The sequence below is a fragment of the Schistocerca nitens genome, chromosome 8 (genome assembly GCF_023898315.1).
Source record: "Schistocerca nitens isolate TAMUIC-IGC-003100 chromosome 8, iqSchNite1.1, whole genome shotgun sequence".
In the NCBI taxonomy this organism is placed as follows: Eukaryota; Metazoa; Arthropoda; class Insecta; order Orthoptera; family Acrididae; genus Schistocerca; species Schistocerca nitens.
The window spans coordinates 605,710,790-605,730,806 of NC_064621.1; the positions used below are offsets into that span (position 1 = coordinate 605,710,790).

At 38.6% G+C, this 20,017-nt stretch overlaps 1 protein-coding gene across 3 annotated transcripts in view; it reads right to left on the reverse strand.

The window, feature by feature from the left end:
- Positions 1-8,696: 8,696 nt before the first annotated feature.
- Positions 8,697-20,017, reverse strand: part of LOC126199301 (serine/threonine-protein kinase ULK3) — a 106,215-nt gene continuing 94,894 nt past the window's right edge. The window contains exons 9-10 of one of the 3 annotated variants that reach the window (XR_007540146.1): positions 19,025-19,195; positions 8,697-9,127 (exon numbers count right to left, since the gene is read on the reverse strand). Coding sequence is in view for 2 of the 3 variants with exons in the window: in XM_049936136.1 (XP_049792093.1) it covers positions 9,099-9,127 (29 nt within the window). In the remaining variant the exon portion in view is untranslated. Of the gene's footprint in view, positions 9,128-18,930; positions 19,196-20,017 lie in introns of those variants that run through there. The other 2 variants (XM_049936136.1, XM_049936137.1) reach the window with 2 other exon arrangements.

A 20,017-nucleotide genomic window follows, 5' to 3' on the forward strand; every position in this document is an offset into this window, starting at 1 on the left:
TCTTTTGCTAGAGGGATCTACGATAGATTACACCTAGAAGAGAGGCTAACTCAGCTGCAAATTCAGTATAGAATCTGACAGGGATTCCATAGAGGCCTGGGGCTTTGTTCAGATTGAATGATTTCAGCTGTTTCTAATACTTATTTCACTCATCTTTGTAGGGTACGAGGATTAAACTGCGGCAAATCTCTTGGGTTTTCCTTAGTAAGGGACATTTGGAAACGGAGTTGAGCATTTCATCACGCACTGCTCTCTTGATAGCCACACGCATTTCATTCAGTATCTCTCTATTTATAGACCTATGTTTTGTTTTTCACCTATGATGCATCAATCTCTGTTTTTTTAGAAATTTCTTTACAGTCACTGTATGCCATGGAGGTTCCCTCCCATTATGAACTGTTCTACCGGGTACATATCTATCCAGTGCCTGGTCAACTATTCTTTTAAACTTGAACCATAGTCCCTCTACATGCTCCTGGCCTGTGCTGAAAGTTTCAAGTTTCTCATTAAGATATGACGCTACTGATTTTGTATTTAGTTTACTGAACATACATATCTTTCTGCTTGTTTTAGTTGTACTTTGATAATCATTGTTGCCACAACCGCGTCATGGTCACTAATACCAGTTTCGATGTGGACATCCTCTAAGAGGTCAGATTTATTTGTTGCCATTAGATCCAATATATTTCCATCATGAGTGGGGTTCCTAACTATCTGATCAAGATAGTTTTCAGAGAACGCATTTAGGAAAGTTTCACAGGATATCTTACCACGCCCACCACTAACAAAATTGGAATTTTCCCAACTGATTGTTGGATGATTAAAGTCTCCACCAATGATTACAGTATGGTTGGGTAACTTACGTACACGTGAACTGAGCTTTTCTCTAAAGTTTTGGTTTAGATGAGGAGATGAGTCTGGTGTGCGACAGAAGGATCTAATTATAATTTCCTGCCCACCCCTGATACTATGTGTTGTCCAAACTATGTCGCATGCTGCTTCAATTTCTATCTCAGTGGATTTGAATTTCTTGCGTTCTGTGACAAATACACCACCTCCATTTCTCATCTGTCTATTCTTCCAATATGCACTTAAATTTTCCCCAAAAATCTCACTCCTAACAATTTGAGGTTTCAAGCAGCTTTCTGTACCGTGTATTATGTGAGCTTCGCTGCTTTTCATGAGCGCTTCAAACTGTGGCACTTTGTTTCGAATGCTTCGGCAGTTTATCATTAGGCTTTTAAAATTCTCACCTGTAGGGTGGAAGCATTTCTTTCGCCCTTACGCTGATACTTCTGGGTTTCCTACAGCCACCGTTATCCTACAATTATTGTCATCGTTATCCTTACAAAGTTCCAGGGACCAGTATTAAGTGAAAAATGTAGTAAAATGCTACAGTGTCTTACGTCTAGCTCTCATAGGGAAAGCAAATACGCGATAAGAGTGCACGTAAGCATTTAAGCAGTCACTTCCTGCACTCCAGACGTGCACAGAATGGGAAGAAACACTAATGTGTTGTTCATTGGGAAGTATCCTGTGCCGTGTACTTCACAGTGGGTTGCAGAGTATGGATGCTGATGTAGATTCTGCCATGATGTGTAAAAAGTAGTTCTAAACTGAAGAAAACGCCGGCCATCCTTGAGAGCCTGGGCTGCACGGGCGGCTCCCTCATCTTTATCATTTATCAGATTGTTTAAAAACTGTAGTAATGAAATTTCACCTCCTCTAATATTGCTATTGGCAGAACTAAATGACCACATCACAGTTTTTGAGCATTTTTGCGAAGGATGGGACATTGCTTCTCTGGCAAAAGTGTAGATCTACATCTACATCTATACTCCGCGAGCCACCTTACGGTGTGTGGCGGAGGGTACTTATTGTACCACTATCTGATCCTCCCTTCCCTGTTCCATTCACGAATTGTGCGTGGGAAGAACGACTGCTTGTAAGTCTCCGTATTTGCTCTAATTTCTCGGATCTTTTCGTTGTGATCATTACGCGAGATATATGTGGGCGGTAGTAATATGTTGCCCATCTCTTCCCGGGATGTGCTCTCTCGTAATTTCGATAATAAACCTCTCCGTATTGCGTAACGCCTTTCTTGAAGTGTCCGCCACTGGAGCTTGTTCAGCATCTCCATAACGCTCTCGCGCTGACTAAATGTCCCCATGACGAATCGCGCTGCTTTTCGCTGGATCATGTCTATCTCTTCTATTAATCCAACCTGGTAAGGGTCCCATACTGATGAGCAATACTCAAGAATCGGACGAACAAGCGTTTTGTAAGCTACTTCTTTCGTCGATGAGTCACATTTTCTTAGAATTCTTCCTATGAATCTCAATCTGGCGCCTGCTTTTCCCACTATTTGTTTTATGTGATCATTCCACTTCAGATCGCTCCGGATAGTAACTCCTAAGTATTTTACGGTCGTTACCGCTTCCAATGATTTACCACCTATGGCATAATCGTACTGGAATAGATTTCTGCCCCTATGTATGCGCATTATATTACATTTATCTACGTTTAGGGAAAGCTGCCAGCTGTCGCACCATTCATTAATCCTCTGCAGGTCTTCCTGGAGTACGTACGAGTCTTCTGATGTTGCTACTTTCTTGTAGACAACCGTGTCATCTGCAAATAGCCTCACGGAGCTACCGATGTTGTCAACTAAGCTTTTACGCATTAACATGACACATCGTAATGATATGAAATACAGCTGCAGATATTCTCAAGAACTGCTTCATGTCAGCGTTTCTTGGACAGTGTTCTGCAGAACCATGGGATCCGTGAGGATCACACAGGAGTTCCGCGAGACGTACAAGCCTTTTTTAATGACATTCAAGAAAGTATTTTTGAAAAACAACAATTAAAATTAACGCTTCTATGAAATTAAAAAAAAACAAAAAAACAGACTATTCAAACTGTTACCGCCGTCCGTCACAGTAGACCCTATCCACAGCGGTCTGTATGACCCTATCGTATTTCGTGAGAAACATGAGTAGCTTTACACTTTGTAACTTCATATATAGAGTGTACTTTAGATTATTACAGAAATTTACAGTTTTATATCTTGCTTATGAAATGTTGTATACTTTATCCTGAAAAAGGAAAGAAAGAAATGAAGGTCACTCTCTACGCACCATTAAAAAAACTACCTTTTTCATAAATTTAACTAAATTATATAAAAGGGAATTGTTGTGTTAATAAGTAATTAAATGTTATCGAAAGACCTGTAACTGTCACTTTTGTTGCAAAGAATCATTTACTGAATGGTGCTCTAAAATAATTCTATAGTAACAAGCATGGGGTTCGAAAATAAAAGTGGTTCCACTTGTCGACAAAATTAAGAAACGCTGATTTAGGTGATCTAACAGTAGCTCTCGTATAGGACTAACGCTCTTTTACGCGAAGGTGATTTAGAGCACCTTTCAAATGGAGATCAGAAAGTTACTTCTGTGAAAGTCGTTGGATTATTGTATTTGTAAATGAGAGTGCAATGTCGACACTCATATACAGTCACGATGTTTCCTTGAGGCATTGCTCGAGTCCTTGCCCGCAAGAGACACTGTATTGCAAGACTGTTTGTCTTTTGCATTACATCAGGACGAAGCTAGTTGGTAAACTGCTATGGCAGAACTAACGTGAGGAGCTTGTGCATTTTATTGCAGCTCCTGCATACATAGGCGTAAATAAAACACGTGTAGCGTACTGGTATTTCAAAGCAGTGGTTATGAAAATGTAAAAGCAGTTCAACACTGTTATTGTTTGAGACAGAACAGTGGCTTGAATGGATGAGGGAGAAAATCGTCTGTGCCTTCCAAACCATTAATACAGGGTGATCAAAAAGTCAGTATAAATTTGAAAACTTAATAAACCACGGAATAATGTAGATAGAGAGGTAAAAATTGGCACACATGCTTGGAAAACAAAGTTCACAAAATGTCCGACAGATGGCGCGTGAAAGATCTCTTGCGCGCGTCGTTTGGTGGTGATCGTGTGCTCAGCCACCGCTTTCGTCATGCTTGGCCTCCCAGGTCCCCAGACCTCAGTTCGTGCGATTATTGACTTTGGGGTTACCCGAAGTCGCAAGTGTATCGTGATCGACCGCATCTCTGATGCTGCAAGACAACATCCGACGCCAATGCTCACCATAACTCTGGACATGCTTTACAGTGCTGTTCACAACATTATTCCTCGACTACAGCTATTGTTGACGAATGATGGTGGACATATTGAGCATTTCCTGTAAAGAACATCATCTTTGCTTTGTCTTACTTTGTTATGCTAATTATTGATATTCTGATCAGATGAAGCGCCATGTGTCGGACATTTTTTGAACTTTTATATTTTTTTGGTTCTAATAAAACCCCATGTCATTCCAAGCATGTGTGTCAATTTGTACCTCTCTATCTACATTATTCCGTGATTTATTCAGTTTTCAAATTTATACTGACTTTTTGATCACCCAGTATATCCGGCCTTTTGCGGGTAGGCTATAAGTTCATCCTAGATTTGTGTTACGATGACATGTAGTTCCCTTAGAACACTATGCAATATGCGTGCTGTTATATTCTTTCAATTCGTGATTTACAGGTGCATTACAATCCTAAATTCACATCTACGGAACGAATACCAGGCTACATATTCCGTGTTAGGGGGACCTAAATCTAAATTTTCTATTGAAATCGGCACGTCACTGCCCTTAAATATTCAAAATAATATTTTCATTTATACTATGAATCAACAACATAATCTCACATATTCTGCAATAGAAATTGTAAAAAATAATGCTGAATAACCACTTAACTGCAGTGCAAATACTAATTTAAGTGCGAATGTCACCCTGTAATACCTCACACTACAACACTGATGAGAAACGAAAATCTTCTTGTATAATATTTATTATTCTCATTGTCATCCAAGTTTCGTCTTGAGCACACACATACATACTTTTGGCTTCCCGTTCGTCAATGTGCTTTGGAGTTGGCCGCTTTACGTTTGCTGAGTAGTTGAATAGAATTCCCTGCAAGCAGTAAAATTATACGCCAGTGCCATCTATCGCGTAATCCTTTCACTACTTTCGTTCAGCAATCGACTGTCGACATTCAGTTGTTAATCAGGAAGGCAGAGACGTAACGTTGGGTGCAATGGGAAGGAAGGAAAACGCTGATAAATAACACACTACTGCAACTGGATAACTTCAAAAATATATTTTTATGATTTCACACAGAAACTATTTTTTTTCATACGAAGATTGCAGCCAGAAATCGAAATTTCGTGATGTTCAGCCTTCTAGGATGCCATAAATGTCAACAATTTTATTTAACGAGTTCTTCCAGCGAAGTTACAAATGTGTAGCTTCGAGTGCTCCCACATTAAATTTCTGAAAGTTAATGACGCATTGCAAGTAAACTAATTGTGCTGAAGCAGCGTCAGCACATTGTATAGTCGAAGTAGCGAGATCCAGTAGTTTAGTTTAGAAGAAATGTTTGTAACTGTGTTTCAAATTTATTCGTTTCTCAAATTATAAAGTTTGCGGTAATTCCTTGACGAAGAGCTAAACGGCGTTTACAATGCTACGATTTAAATTTAATATTTCGCTAGCAGCGTCGCAATCATGCAACAAATGTATTTTACGTTCGCTATCCAACGAAAATCTACCACCTTCTGATGTGCTGACAGAAATAATTTGGGATGAGTCCTCAATCACAAAATGTAGATAATTAATTTTTTTTCTGATCTCTATCCGATGGAGAGTGTTGATTATCTATGAAATTTTAAAGATTCCATGAATTAAGTGAAAAAATTATTATTTTAACACCTCCACGTCTTAGATATAGAAATTATTATAATCGTTAAAAGCAACAAATGTTTACAGAATTTTTTTTGGTGAAACAAATAACAGAAACACGCTATTTAAAACATAAGCGTATGAATTTTGCTGCTCAATGTTGGCTGCAGCAAGCAGCAACCATTTTATTCATCTTTGTACACTTCCTATAGACCTGTATTTCCTGTAGCTCTTACGAAGGTCTTTGGAGTGGGGAATTTGTGGTGTGTCGGACACACGTGGTGGTTGATTGTGATTCGTGTTTCAACGCATTTTAATTTTTTGTAATTATTCTTCGTAAGAGCAGGTGAGTGTTTTCGCTAACAGGTTAAGGTAATTAATCCTATTTGTGTATGAAGGGATAACTAACGTTACATGCCCTTTGCCTAGTGTCAACACGTTTGCATAATGGCTGCAGTGTCTGCTAAGAAACCCTCGTCAAAAAAACAACATATTCGAGGTAAAGGCATAAAGAAGAAGAAGGTTACTCTTAAGTTCACTGTGGATTGTGCCCACCCTGTTGAGGACAATATCATGGATGTCGCAAATTTCGAGAAGTACCTTCAGGAACGCATTAAGGTCAACGGAAAAACCAATAATTTTGGGAACAACGTGTCTCTGGAGAGAAACAAAGCGAAAGTTTCCATTAATTCTGATGTACCCTTTTCGAAGAGATACTTGAAGTACCTCACCAAAAAATACTTGAAGAAAAATAATTTGAGGGATTGGCTGAGAGTTGTCGCCAACGGCAAAGACACTTACGAATTGAGGTACTTCCAGATAAACAGCCAAGAAGACGAGGAAGAAGAAGATAACGATTAAATGTATGTGTGAATTTTTGTAAGATCAATATTGTGAGTGCCACGGTTTTCCCTGGCGTTAAAGTGGAATAAAGTATGTAATGTGAATCAGCGTCTTTTCTGATTACTTTAGAAAGTTCTTCAGCGTTGTGCGAAAATGGAATTTTGTTCCGGCCATTTTCGGTACGTATTGAATTATAACAGTATCTCTTGTTTGTGTCAGTAATGTTTCGTTGTTCTGGGTTTCATTAGACCTGTTTCCGGCGTTCTTTTTATTTGGTCACGTGTGTGTTATGTGGTTCGAAGTAAGATCAGTTCAGCTTAGAGGAAGTAAGGTGTTCAATTCCATTCAATGTACAGGGTGACGTAGGTGTATAACGTGGTACGTTTTCATTTTGCTGTATTACAAACTTGTTGCTGTGGGGTTGGCCTGCATTTAAACATGGGAGAATTTAAGGCCATGGCTAACAAGTTTCGGACATTGTTTTGTATTTAGATTTTTCGGCCCCAAATTAGCAGCGGCAGGAAAGTTATGATACAAATAGCTCATTGAGCCCAAAAATTTGCGTGTTCAAAATAGTTGTCAAGATAATACTGTATGTGGCATCAAAATTTTGACCAAATATGAGGGGTTTGTGATGGTGTGTACAAATTTGGATGAAATTAAAGTTTTGGGAATGAGACATTTGAATTATAACCACAGAATTTGGAAGAGATAAGCTTTTGTTAGGAACCCACTTTCTGCATTAGTTTGCCCAAGTACTCCTAAAATGCTCTGCCTCTTTTAGTCATACATAGGCTATAGTGCAGGTTTGATATTGTGAACTTTGATATTTGTTTATGCATTGTTAATTGAGAATATAAAGGTGTCTACAGTATGAGCATCCCTCTGCTTATCCAGTGTTCTTTATAATTTATTTTCCATCATTGCTAGTTTGGAAATGTATTGAACTGAATTCACAAATCATATACACAATGTAGATAACCGAAATATTGTCAGAAAATTACAACAAAGTTGCACTTGAGATTGACTTTTTTGGAGGAAAATGTCTTACATTAAGTTATAGTTATTTTGGCAAATATTACGTATAACATTGCAATGTGGTTTTTTCCTATTCTGATGTGTAAGCTTAGTGGCTGTGCAGAAATAAGTTTAATCATTTACTCCATTGAGGTAATGTCCTGGTATCAGATTATATTTCAGAGAAATGATGGATTTATGCTTCATTCTATAAATTTGAAGATGGGGGAAACACTTTTGTTTTGGTATATGTAAATTTCAGAACACATTCAGTAGCAAGGCAGGAAACACACAGCCCCTTCCCCTCCATGAACTAATCTTGCGATACAGTTAAAGGGTAGATGACCCATCACACTGGAACATTCATTATGAACGTTTGGATGTGCTATGTTTGACACCAATACTAGGGAGAGAGAACAAAAACTCTAAAATAATTTAAAGGAATTCTACAAGAATGAAGCAGCCTGGAAGGTTTATGCTTGGTGTAACAGCCTGGTGTAAGTATGACACTTCTGTCATTTGGAATTGGAAATGCTTTTATCTCAAGCTATTTTAATGGAAAAGTTCATATCATTTACTGTGTTTTATAGATATCCTCAATAGTTTATGCACATAACATTGCTCATATGTCTTATTAGCATAAGCAGTTGTCAGAAACCCAAGTGCCTTAAGATCCATAACTTTGAATGCAAATTATAACCTTAACTGGCAGTGCTCGGTTGCTCCAGCTGAAGAATGTGTTAATGTTTTCCTAGAGTATTATGTATCAGTATCTCGGAGAGAAAAACCTTTTGTGATAAGTATGATGGACAGCCAGGATACAACTTGATATGGTTTATCCTGGTAAGCGAAAGCAATTTGTAGTTTTATGTTGTCAGGTGGGGGTACAATTGATTTTACATTGTTGCCGGGGAAAAAAGTGGTGCCTGTCAGCTCTGGGTTGGGAGGAGCTGATGATAAGTAATGGTTGGTAGGTCCTATGCAGTAACAAACTCAATTTATGCGATGAAAGCTTACAGTGGAATGAAGAAACATGTATATTTATTGTACAAAATGTAATCCTACATGCTCAAATGACATAAATTCAGTTCATCCACGAATCTTGCAATATGTTGCTAATAATTTTAATGCATGAATTAGTCTGTGAATGACATTAATTTGTTCTAATCTACATGTACTCAAGCCACATTACAGGACATTTCCAGAGGTTTCCCACTCTGGTGGATGATTCTTACAATGTTCTGTATTTTTAGCATTGAAAATAACATATTCCACCACTATTCAAAGTGTTGGCGATGGTAACACTTCTTCCAAAAGCTTGTTTTTCTTCGCATGGAGTGCAGCAGTGCAGAAGATTAAGCATAGCATAGCTAAGTGTATAAACACCAAGGCGAAAGTGCTGAAGTGTTTCCATTTTTATTACTTTCCCTTCATGTTATTGTTGGGTTCATAAATATGTAAGTATTACGCAGATACCTGAAGAGAAAAAGTAAGCAAATTATTACTCATAATTGAAATTCCAGGATGCAAAATGATACACAGTATAGTGTGAAAGGTACAAGCTACCACTCACATTCTAGTGGTTTATGGGAAATATGTAAAGAACAATCACTAGCGTTTTAAGTTCAATTTCTGTTCCTATTGTGATAAGTTGATTTTTTTCGTACATACCATTGTCACAAGTGTTTCAGACTGAAGAAATATATTTAATGATAACCAAGATACTTGACAGTTAATAAGTGGCATACTAATTATGAATGCACACTGTAACAGTTGCCATTCAAAAGGGTATTGTACAAAATTTACTATTCTTAAGCTGTTCTAAATATTTTCTTTACAAGTCTTCAAGAAATTTGGTAAGTAAGTAAATAAAGATGTTTCCTTGAAGTGGCCCAACTTTCTGGAATTAATATTGCTTTAATTTATAATAAGTGTTGAAAAAATCAGCTGAGATTGTTAGTTTCTATTTAATGAACAGCGCAAAGGTTTCAACAACGTGTCAGTTATTTCTAATAATCATAAAGGTATATATTTCTTTGAGAGGTGAAACTGTAAATAAAAGAGCAATTAGTTGCTGCTTTCAGGTAAATTAATGAATTCCGTTCACTGGGAATGCAATACATTGCACTGCAATGTAGCAATGCATGCTTATACAACAGTCCTGCACCAGTTTCTTTGGTCTGTACCACCTTCTATCTATAAGACTGACTTCAGTTTGATATATTTATTTAAAGAAGATAATGTACACAGTGATATTAGTCAAGTGAAAACTTGCAACCAGCCAACTGATTGCTGAATGCCAGATATAGATTTGTAATGTGATTTGAAAGTTTGAGGCAATAGTACCAAAGTATGCAGAGAAGGAAACCAGTGTTCTGAAGATACCTTTGTGTTCATACTGGAAATTTTACTTACTTAGGGGGCATAGTTTCGGGTAACAAACCAGTCCTTCCTAATTCCCCACCCTTCAGCACTCTGTTACAGTAGATTTTAGTGCAGCACATACTACCTTTGAAAGAAAGTCAGTGGTAACATGTACTGCATGAGTTCATGGCCTGTTTCACGAAAAGGAGTCTCTTTTGGCTAAGGGCTCTTTTCAAGTTGTCTTTAAAGGATTCCATTGTCTAGTGTCACACTGTTTCAGAAGATTATTCTGAATCATAATTAGTAATGGTGAGTACTCGTTGCATACTCAGCCTTTCACTTTCCTGAGGGCTCTGAATTTTGTGTTCTTTCTTTTTCTGCCTTAATTGCATGGTTACCTGTTAACTGCATCAGTGAAAGTGCTTCTATGGCTCACAGCATTAAGACTTTCCATTATACATTATTAATGATACAGTATTGTATTGGTTGATTTTGCTTTGACATGGAATTCCAATGCAAAAACTAAAGGTTGCTTAGAGAAATTGGTAGAAGACTGAATAACAGGGTATAAAAGTGACGGCAACAGAATCTCATATTGATCAATAAATGTGGTATGGAGGTGGATGGACCAAGAAACTGCTGCAGTATACTGATTTCATGAGAAGTTATGACAATAGACAGAAGATTGGGCTTTAATGTTCCACCGATGTCAGTTGAATTCTAGTGGTAGGTGGATAGATGATATAAAACATTCAGGAACAATATTGATGAGTGGTCTGCTCACTCTTTTCCATGAAATTTCATTTCTTGTACCTGTATTTTTACTGTTTTGTTTCTTGAGAAAGGACTACATATTCAGTCCCATACATGAGCATGGGGACAAGTCATCTGTCTTTTCTTTATCAAATTCTTGTTTACTGTTCCTGAGTTTTTTGTTCAATGTCTTGATTGTTCATTCACTCACTGTGTTCTGTGGTTCTCATAATGGAGAAACCTGGGATGCAAAGTTAGTCAAAAGGTATACATTAACAAAATGAAACAGATGTTAAGCTTAATTACTAATGAACTATTGTTAAATTTATGTGAATTATTTGTGCTTACTAATTGTAAATTTAATAAAATTAAATTGGAAAAAAGAGCTACAAGAATGAGGCTACTTGGCTGACATGTCGGAGAAATCTTAACTCCTAGAATCTAAATAGATATAATCAGATAGTATGTTGGAAGAATAATTACAGGTTTTAATTTGCTTTTGAATTTTTTGGATTCATGATTTCTTGCTGGTGAAGTCTTGTTGAAGGTTCATACCAGCATATAGAACCTGCGGATACTATATTTCGTGAAGAGGTCGTATCAACATGAGTGGGTACCTGTGTCATACAGTATTCTTACTGCAGCCATTTTCTTCAAAAAATTATTTATTGAGATTTTGGGATATTCTTGTTAGAAAATAGCTGGATTTAATGTACAAGGGTGGTTTGATAAGTGTTACAAATTTCCAAGAAAGAATGGGACATTTTTATTATGACTTGGTATTTGGTAAGCTAGATTATTCCAAGGATCATATAAAGAATTTCAATAATGTACTGTGTACAGTTCATTGTTGACAGCTGTCTGCCTGGTTAGCTGAATGGTAACACACTTGCTTCCCCTGCAATGGGCTCAGGTTCGATTCTCAGCCAGGTTAGAGATTTTCTCCGCTCATGGATTGGGTGTTGTGTTGTCCTCATCACCTGCATGCGAGTCTCCAAATGTGGTGTCGACTGAAATAAGGCTTGCACTTGACAGTTGAAATTCCCCGGGTGGGGCCTCTCAGCCAACAAGGCCATATGGTAATTTCATTTTTTCCTGGACATCTGTCTGAGAATTGCTTAGTGTCAATTGTGAAAATGGAGAACAGTTTTGTGTTGTCAGTCCATGAGGTTTCAATTGGTAACAGAGATAGTTCAAGAGGTGATTCTATCAAGTTTAATGGCATTCATTGTTCCTCCTCCCCAGTTATGTATAGTAAGTGTTTTGCAGACTGCTTCTGATTACAATGTTCCTCTGAAATAGTTTTCTTGCCCTGGCATGTGTACACTCCCTACTCCTGCTTCTGTTTAATTACCTTTGTTTTAAGGCAAAACAGGACTAGTTTTGTTATTTCATATCCTACACTTTTTACTTGTCCTGTGGTTACATTGTCTTCAGCACCATACAACATTATCAAGATATTGAAATATTATCACCTTGTACCGCAAAATTCAGCTGATTATTGTAGAATACTTTCAAAGACTGAAATAACCACAGAAGTGGAACATTTCAGAAAAGTGTATCTCTGCAAATCACATAATTATGAAAAGACAAACTATAGCTGACCTGGTGACAGTTTCCGAGGTACGTTTTAAAATAAGACAGGAAGAGTAATGTTTAACACTCCGTTGAGACCACTGGAGACAGAGCACACGCTCGGATTGTGTGGAAGGCTGGGGAAGGAAACAGCTGTGCCTTTTCAAAGGAACCGTCCCACTATGCCTAGGGTGATGTAGGGAAATCATAGAAACCTAAAACTGGATGGTCAGGTGTGCATTTGAACCACAGTCGTCCTGAATGCAAGTCCAGTATGCTAAGCACTGTGCAACCTCACTCAGTAGATTTTTAAATGTCATATGAGCATACCATGTCTACTATGGACAACACAAAGCTGCACAAAAGCATGAACAGCATGTTATCCACATAGGTTGGTGTAAATTGTTCCGGATTTATGCAGTCTGAGTTCCCGCTGGGCGGCTACTGGTTTGCAGAATAACTGCAAGAAGCCAAAGTCATAAAGTTAATATAATATTTCAAAACAAGTAACACAATCAAACCACTGTTTTTCCAGACATTTTCATCTTTCATCAAAAGTGTAAAGAACCCAGTGATCCACATGAATTTAACAGCTGGAACACACACATCTCTGATTGCAAGTGCTTGTGTAAAGATGCACATGATATAGTTCTCAGGAAGTTGAAGATAACATTGTCCATGTCATTGGTTAACTCTTCACTAAACAAGAATGTAATTTTTTGGTGAATTGTAAGCAAAAATAACAACCCCCCCCTACTCTCTCTCTCTCTCTCTCTCTCTCTCTCTCTCTCTCTCTCTCTCTCTCTCTCTCTCTCTCTCTCTCTCTCGGGGGGGGGGGGGCAGTGTAAAAGAAAAACAGAATGATGAAAGGAAATTGTCAAGTTACGACGAAAAAGAATCAATATGGAAAGCTAGAAGTAAGGAAACTGGCTAGAAGTAAGGAAACTGATGACTAGTGAAGGTTAAGGCCAGGTGGACAGAGGGCATAGAAAATGTGCTAAAGAGAGAATTCCTATTTTCACAGCTCAATGGAATTAAAGGGGGTGTGATTGTGATGCAGGGGGAGGGGGGTGCCAGGAATTAAAGTTGCTCCTGATGTCACAACTGGTGTAGTATACAGCTAGTTAGTTACCTTGCCCAAACAGAACGTAGCATAGTAGCTGCAGCATAGCTGTAATACTATTTTAGGGAGTGCAGGTAGGGTATCCATCAGGTACTGTGATAAGACAAGTGTTTTCTCGCTGCTTGTTAGGAGTGGGGGAGCATGTCATAGGAAGACCTGTTTGGAACTAATTGGGCACTTGTTCAGTCAGTCAGTCATTGCTTTCTTTAGATCCTACCGAAGAGAATATGGAGCGAGTAAATCTGTACAGCAACAAATGATAAGGGAATCACACTTTTTTTATACTGTATTAACAATGAAGTATCACTATACTGCTTAATGTCTATGCCAGCGAAATTTTGAAACTGGAGAGAAAACTGCTGACTCCTCAGTTATATTACGTAGGTGACATCTATTGATATTCATAGTATTTAGTTGATTATTATGATATCTTTCAAATACAGTAATTAACCACATGTGTAAATGCTGAGTCCTATTTACAGTACATTACTACTTGCAAATATGCTTCTCGGGTTTGCTGACGGATCGTATTGTGTAACTCGCACAATATTTCCATCAATGAAACTGCTCGACATCATCAGGTGGTGGTAGTTGCTGCCGTCAGTGCTGCAAGGCGGCGCGACTGGTGATAATCGCGCAGCAGCGTCGATATTTATTGTGCCAGGACCAGGCAATATGCATGCGCAGGGAAGATGTTCGTAGTTGGAGGAAAGCGGTGCTTCTGGTGCCCCCTTCTGGGAGCCGCGGAAAAGCCATCTGCGCGTGCGCTATGGGCAATGACTGTTCTGCTGAATGTTCCTGCGGTTAAAGTAGTGTCAGTAGTGTGTTGTGTCATGTGATGAATCGGAAGTTCTTAATTTCCCGGCTTTGATTTAATGGAAGCCAGTGCTGGATTCCAGGCAGCGCTTAGTTGAAAACCCGCTTCCCTGTTGATAAGATTGTCCGCCTTATGGATAGTATGGCGTCCTTAACAACACAGTCTCAGAAAGATGACGTTGGGGATAAAATTTCTGTCTGTTCTTAAAGCATACGATGTCCTGTGTCCAGGCAGTGCTCCACTACCACTGAATTATCAGGTTGCCCCACGTGTATGAGGCAACGTTCTTGCACGGTTCGGCATGTCTGTCCAATATAAGATTTTCCACATTGGCATGGGATTTTTAAATGCGCCACATTTCCTAAGGCCAAGATGGTCTTTGATCGAGCACAGTAAATTCATCAATTTATCTGGTGGCCAAAAACGCACTTGATGTCGTGCTTATTGAGGAGCCTTTCCATTCTCTAAGACATGCCGCAAAAATAAGGCAAGAATGCTGTTGCAGTGGGTGCCTCCGCATATTCATTTACATCCCTGTGCTTAGAGTGTGCTTAGAATGGAATGCATCTGCCTATCAAAATAGCCATTCTGTTGGAATACCGTTCACAGGCGTTGTAACTCATCTGGTATACTGTCGGCATCTGAGACTACATGTGCTCTATGCAACAAAGAGCATAGGCCACTGCTGTGTTGCGCAGGATGACAACAGCTTGTGGCCTGCAAGTATAGCTCCATATGAGTTGATTTGTAATAGACACTGTGTCCCAGTGTACCATCAGCTTTTCTTTTGACTATGACGCCCAGGAATGGTAAGATGCCATCCTTTTCCACTTCCATTGTGAACTGTACATTGGAATGGAGTGAGTTCAGATGCCAGAGAAACACAGGTAACGTCTCTATTCTGTGGCCACATCACAAAAGTATCGTCTACATACTGCCAGAAACAGGAAGGTTTGAGACTTGCCGACTGCAGTGCTTTTTGCTCAAAGTCTTCCATAAAATAGTAGGCCACAATGGGGCACTCAGATGACACCATCCACTTGTTCAAAATACTGGGCACTGAATAAGAAATAACTTGAGGTAAGCACATGTTCAAATAATGCCATGGTGACATTGGCTGCTGATAAGCTCTAATGAGTCCTGCAGAGGTACTTTCATAAACAAAGATAAAAAGTCAAAACTTAACCAAAATGTCTGACGCTTGTAGCTGAAGGTCTTCAGGCATCCTATGAATTCTGGATATGGTTGATCACACTTGCCCCATGAGAGGTCCCAACAGTGTAGTAAGATGTTTGGCCAGAAAGTAGGAGCTTCAATGTCACTCACTATTGGGCAAAGAGGAGTCCCATCCTTATGTATCTTACGTAGGCTGTACAGTCTTGGAGGAACTGCAGCCTGTTGGCGTAGGCTTTTATCCTCGGGGTCATCTGTCTGGGACTGTATTGTTAAGGAGGCCATACATATCCATAAGGCAGACAGTCTTGTCAACAGGGATGCAGGTTTTCATCTAAGCGCCACCTGGAATACAACAAAGGCTGCCATTAAATCAAAACAGGGAAAATAAGAACTCCCGATTCATTACATGATGCAATGCGCTACTGAGATTTAGGTCAGCCTTTAACCGCGGGAGTGTCCAGCAGCACAGTCATTGCCCATAGCGCATGTGCGTACGGCCTTTCTGCGGTGCCTGGAAGGGAGCACCAGGAGCACCGCTTTCCTCCAACTATGAGTGTCTTCCCACACACACGTATTGTTGCCTGCTCCTGGCATGATAAATTTCGATTCTGCCGCGTGATTATCATCAGTCACGCCTTGCAGCAGTGATGGCAGCATGTCGTCGAGCAGTTGCATTGATGATGAATAATGCGATTTACATAATATGATCCGGCAGCAAACCCAAGAAGCGTATTTGCAACAGATCTGTTGGGGAAAGCGTGAAGTCACATTACTAATTTTCATCTTTTGCTAACAGAACTTTCCAATCCTTGACACTGGATAATCTGTAGAAAGAGTGGTGAATGAAGAATGTTTTTTAGTTTCCTTTGAACTGGCAGGGTTTCCCAATTTCCTCGTGGATGGGAGTTTGTTGAATAATATCTTCACACGAGAGTACTACAAACCTTAGTTAGGCAAAGTAGACATCAAAATAATTACATGTTATAGTTTGTGTATATCACAGCTCAGTAGAGACTATTATTGTCAGCAACAAAAACTACTATGGAGCATTTTTTTTTTAGCAAATGAGTAAGAATTCCAACATCATTAGAAAGGCTTCAGCAAGGTGTACAATATTTTTACTTCTCACTTCTGCTGAATACTTTTGGTATGTTGCATAAGACAACAAAGGGTGAACACATGTTTATTAAGCCAGCACTTTTGTTTTTGATTAACACAAAGAGGCTGCAAGACTGAAGTTGGATGTAAGTTAATGCAAAAAACTGACTTGGCAGTACATGCACGTAGCTCTTGCTACAAGACCACCCTCTATTGAGTGTTGACCTATACATATTGGTATTATTGCATGTACGCCATCTATAGAATTATGGGTCACAGTTCATCAAATTGATAAAATTAATTGTTACTGCTCATGGCAGTAGGTGTCAAATCAGCATTTTTAAGGATGCATTTGTGCGCCTTAGCTCAACTAATATTCAACACAGGAAATCAAGCAAGCAGTTATTAACATGTGCCACAGTCTGAAGTTTTTTTATAAACCATGTAAGGATATGAAACACAATGATCACATTGGTCCATTTGTGGGTAAAGCAGCTGGTAGTCTTCGCTTTATTGATAGAATGCTGGGGGAAGTGCAATCAGACTACAAAGGAGATTGCACACAGATCGTGTGACTAATTCTAGAATATTGTTCAAGTATGTGGGACCCATCCAAATAGGACTTACAGGGGATATATACAGAAAAGGGCAGCATGAATGGTCACAGGTTTGTTTGATCTGTGGGGGAGTCATAGAGATACTGGAGGAAGTGGGCTGGTTGAAGATAGATGTAAACCATCCTGAGAAGGTCTATTAACAAAGTTTCAAGAACTGGCTTTAAATGATGACTCTAGGAATATACTACAAAACTCTGCATATCGCTCACGTAGGGATTGTGAGGATAAGTTTAGAATAATTACTGCATGCACAGAGGCATTAGATCGTTCTTCCTGCACTCCATAAGTGAACAGAATGGAAAGAAACCCTAATAATTGGTACAATGGGATGTATCCTCTGTCATGTGCCTCATGGTGGTTTGCAAGGTATAGATGTAGATATGCAGTTATAATCTCCAGTTATATCATCTCATCTGATGAAAGCTGTCATGCGAAATAGGAAGGCAAGAAGTCAACACTATTTGGCTTCAATCCCAAAATCTAATGGAATTCTCATTACTTATGAACTGGATGCCAGGAGGGAGAACTACACAGAGTGTTTTGTTTAGTGTACGAGGGGTGATCATAAGTTAAGGAAGAAGTGCTCATTGGTTGTGGTGAATGTATAGGAAATTATTCAGTTAGTAGCTCAATAATAGATTTCATTGCCATTTACTGTGACACAGCTGTAACTCCGTTAACAGATTCTTTTTATTTTTCTCTGTGTCTCATATTACAAAGCATGTCCGTAAAGTAAGTAAACATGTTTTTCATACCAAAACTTGCTACACACAGTTTTCTGCCTTGTCATTGTCAAAAGCGCCTTCCTCCAAAATCACACTTAAAGTTCAAAAACAAGTGGTAGTTAGGTGTGAGATTGGGACTGTACTACGATGGGTGATCGAATGAAGCAATGCCGAAGTTTTCTCAATGTTTACAGTATCACATCTTTAGAAGGAATTCAACAAGCAGAATGCCCTGTCTGTCACATCACTGTGCACATTTTTTTGTGCTGACAATGTTTTGAATTTTTGTGTAGTATCATGACTGCCTCCACTCTGTTGTCTGTCTTTTTGATTCTAGAGCGACATTAAAACCCAAGTTTCATCACCGATCACAATTATGTTTCAGAATTCGTCTCCCTCATCATTGTATCAGGTAATAAATTTCAAAGCACTGCCAAGTCACTTCATTTGGTGGACATCTGTAAGCATTCTCGAAAACCAACAGTACACAATTTGTGACAATCTCAAGCAAAACGATTTTTGAAATTTTAGGAAACTAATCACAAAGCATTCTTATTGTGAATAGTCTTATTTTCATGATTTTTTTTTTCATTCACTTTCTCAACCAAACCATCACTGATAACAGGAGGCCTTCCGCACTGTGCTTAGTCATGAGCACTGGTTCGTCCAACATTGAATCATTTCCCACTTTCTCACCATTCCATCAGTCATTACATTTTCACCATGAGTGTCTAAAAGCTGATGATAAATTTCTGCTGGCTTAACATTCTTTTTGTTCAAAAACCATATTACAGAATGCACTTCACAGTCTGTGACCTCAGAGACTGTCTTAAAACATTTTGAATGGTCTCTAACAAATGGAAAGACAATGAACCTGAGAGATGCATGGAACTGCAACACTAGTGCTGCAGGGCAGTAGAAGGAAATAGCACTTGCTTGCCGGACACACCTCATAGTAATTTCTATAATATTTCAAATTCTTCATGAAACACACACAATCTGTTACCATTTATAAATAAAACTTTTAGTATTTATTAGTTTTGTATCTTGCAACACAGTGTAGGTAGAAGGAACAATACAGTTCAGCAAACTTCACTTGATAGGTATAAAAGAAACACTGCTTACAAAGAAAATTGTTGTCATCCCCAAAGAATTACCATCAGTGACAATTCTGAAAGCTTTATAAAGTGTCCAACTTTGTGGTATCAATTTGTAGTTTCAAAAGAATGCTTGGATGTAACTAGATAACACTCCATTGGTTCTCATCAAATGAACTTCATTGTATACTACAGGCTTCTGCAATGACAGAAAAGAAACAGATAAGGCCACATAAGACAAATTATTAAAAAATCTTAATTTATCATATTCTTATTATCTTGGACATTAAAGAAATAAAACCCCATTGCAATATATAATATACTTCTTGGCATGTGGTTCATGTAATGAAACTAAGTGAAAAGCTGTTTTTATTGTGCCATACAAATTTCACTTTTTATTTGTGAAGTATCTTCAATTGTGATTTGCGATCTCATTAGTGTATATTTGCCATTCTGGAGTTTTACTTTGATAGTTTGGATGCTCAGAATGTTTGGAAACCATCTTAGCACAACTGCAGGAAGATCACAAATTGCCACTGGAGATGCTTCACAAATAAAAGGTAGCAAAACACACATGGCACAATAAAAACAGCTTTTCATGTAGTTGCATTAGATAAATCATATCCTAAGGAGATAGAAGCAACTAAGTAACATTGGAAAACATAAAAATACGAGGTGCATTCAAGTTCTAAGGCCTCCGATTTTTTTTCTCCGGACTGAAAAGAGATAGAAACAGCGCATTGTTTTAAAATGAGGCCGCGTTCATTGTCAGTACGTCCCAGAGATGGCAGCACCATACGGCAGCTGGAATTTTACCGCCAGCGGCGAGAATGAGAACCGTTTTAAATACTTAAAATGGCGACATTTTCCTTACTTGAACAGCGTGCAATCATTCGTTTTCTGAATTTGCGTGGTATGAAACCAATTGAAATTCATCGACAGTTGAAGGAGACATGTGGTGATGGAGTTATGGATGTGTCGAAAGTGTGTTCGTGGGTGCGACAGTTTAATGAAGGCAGAA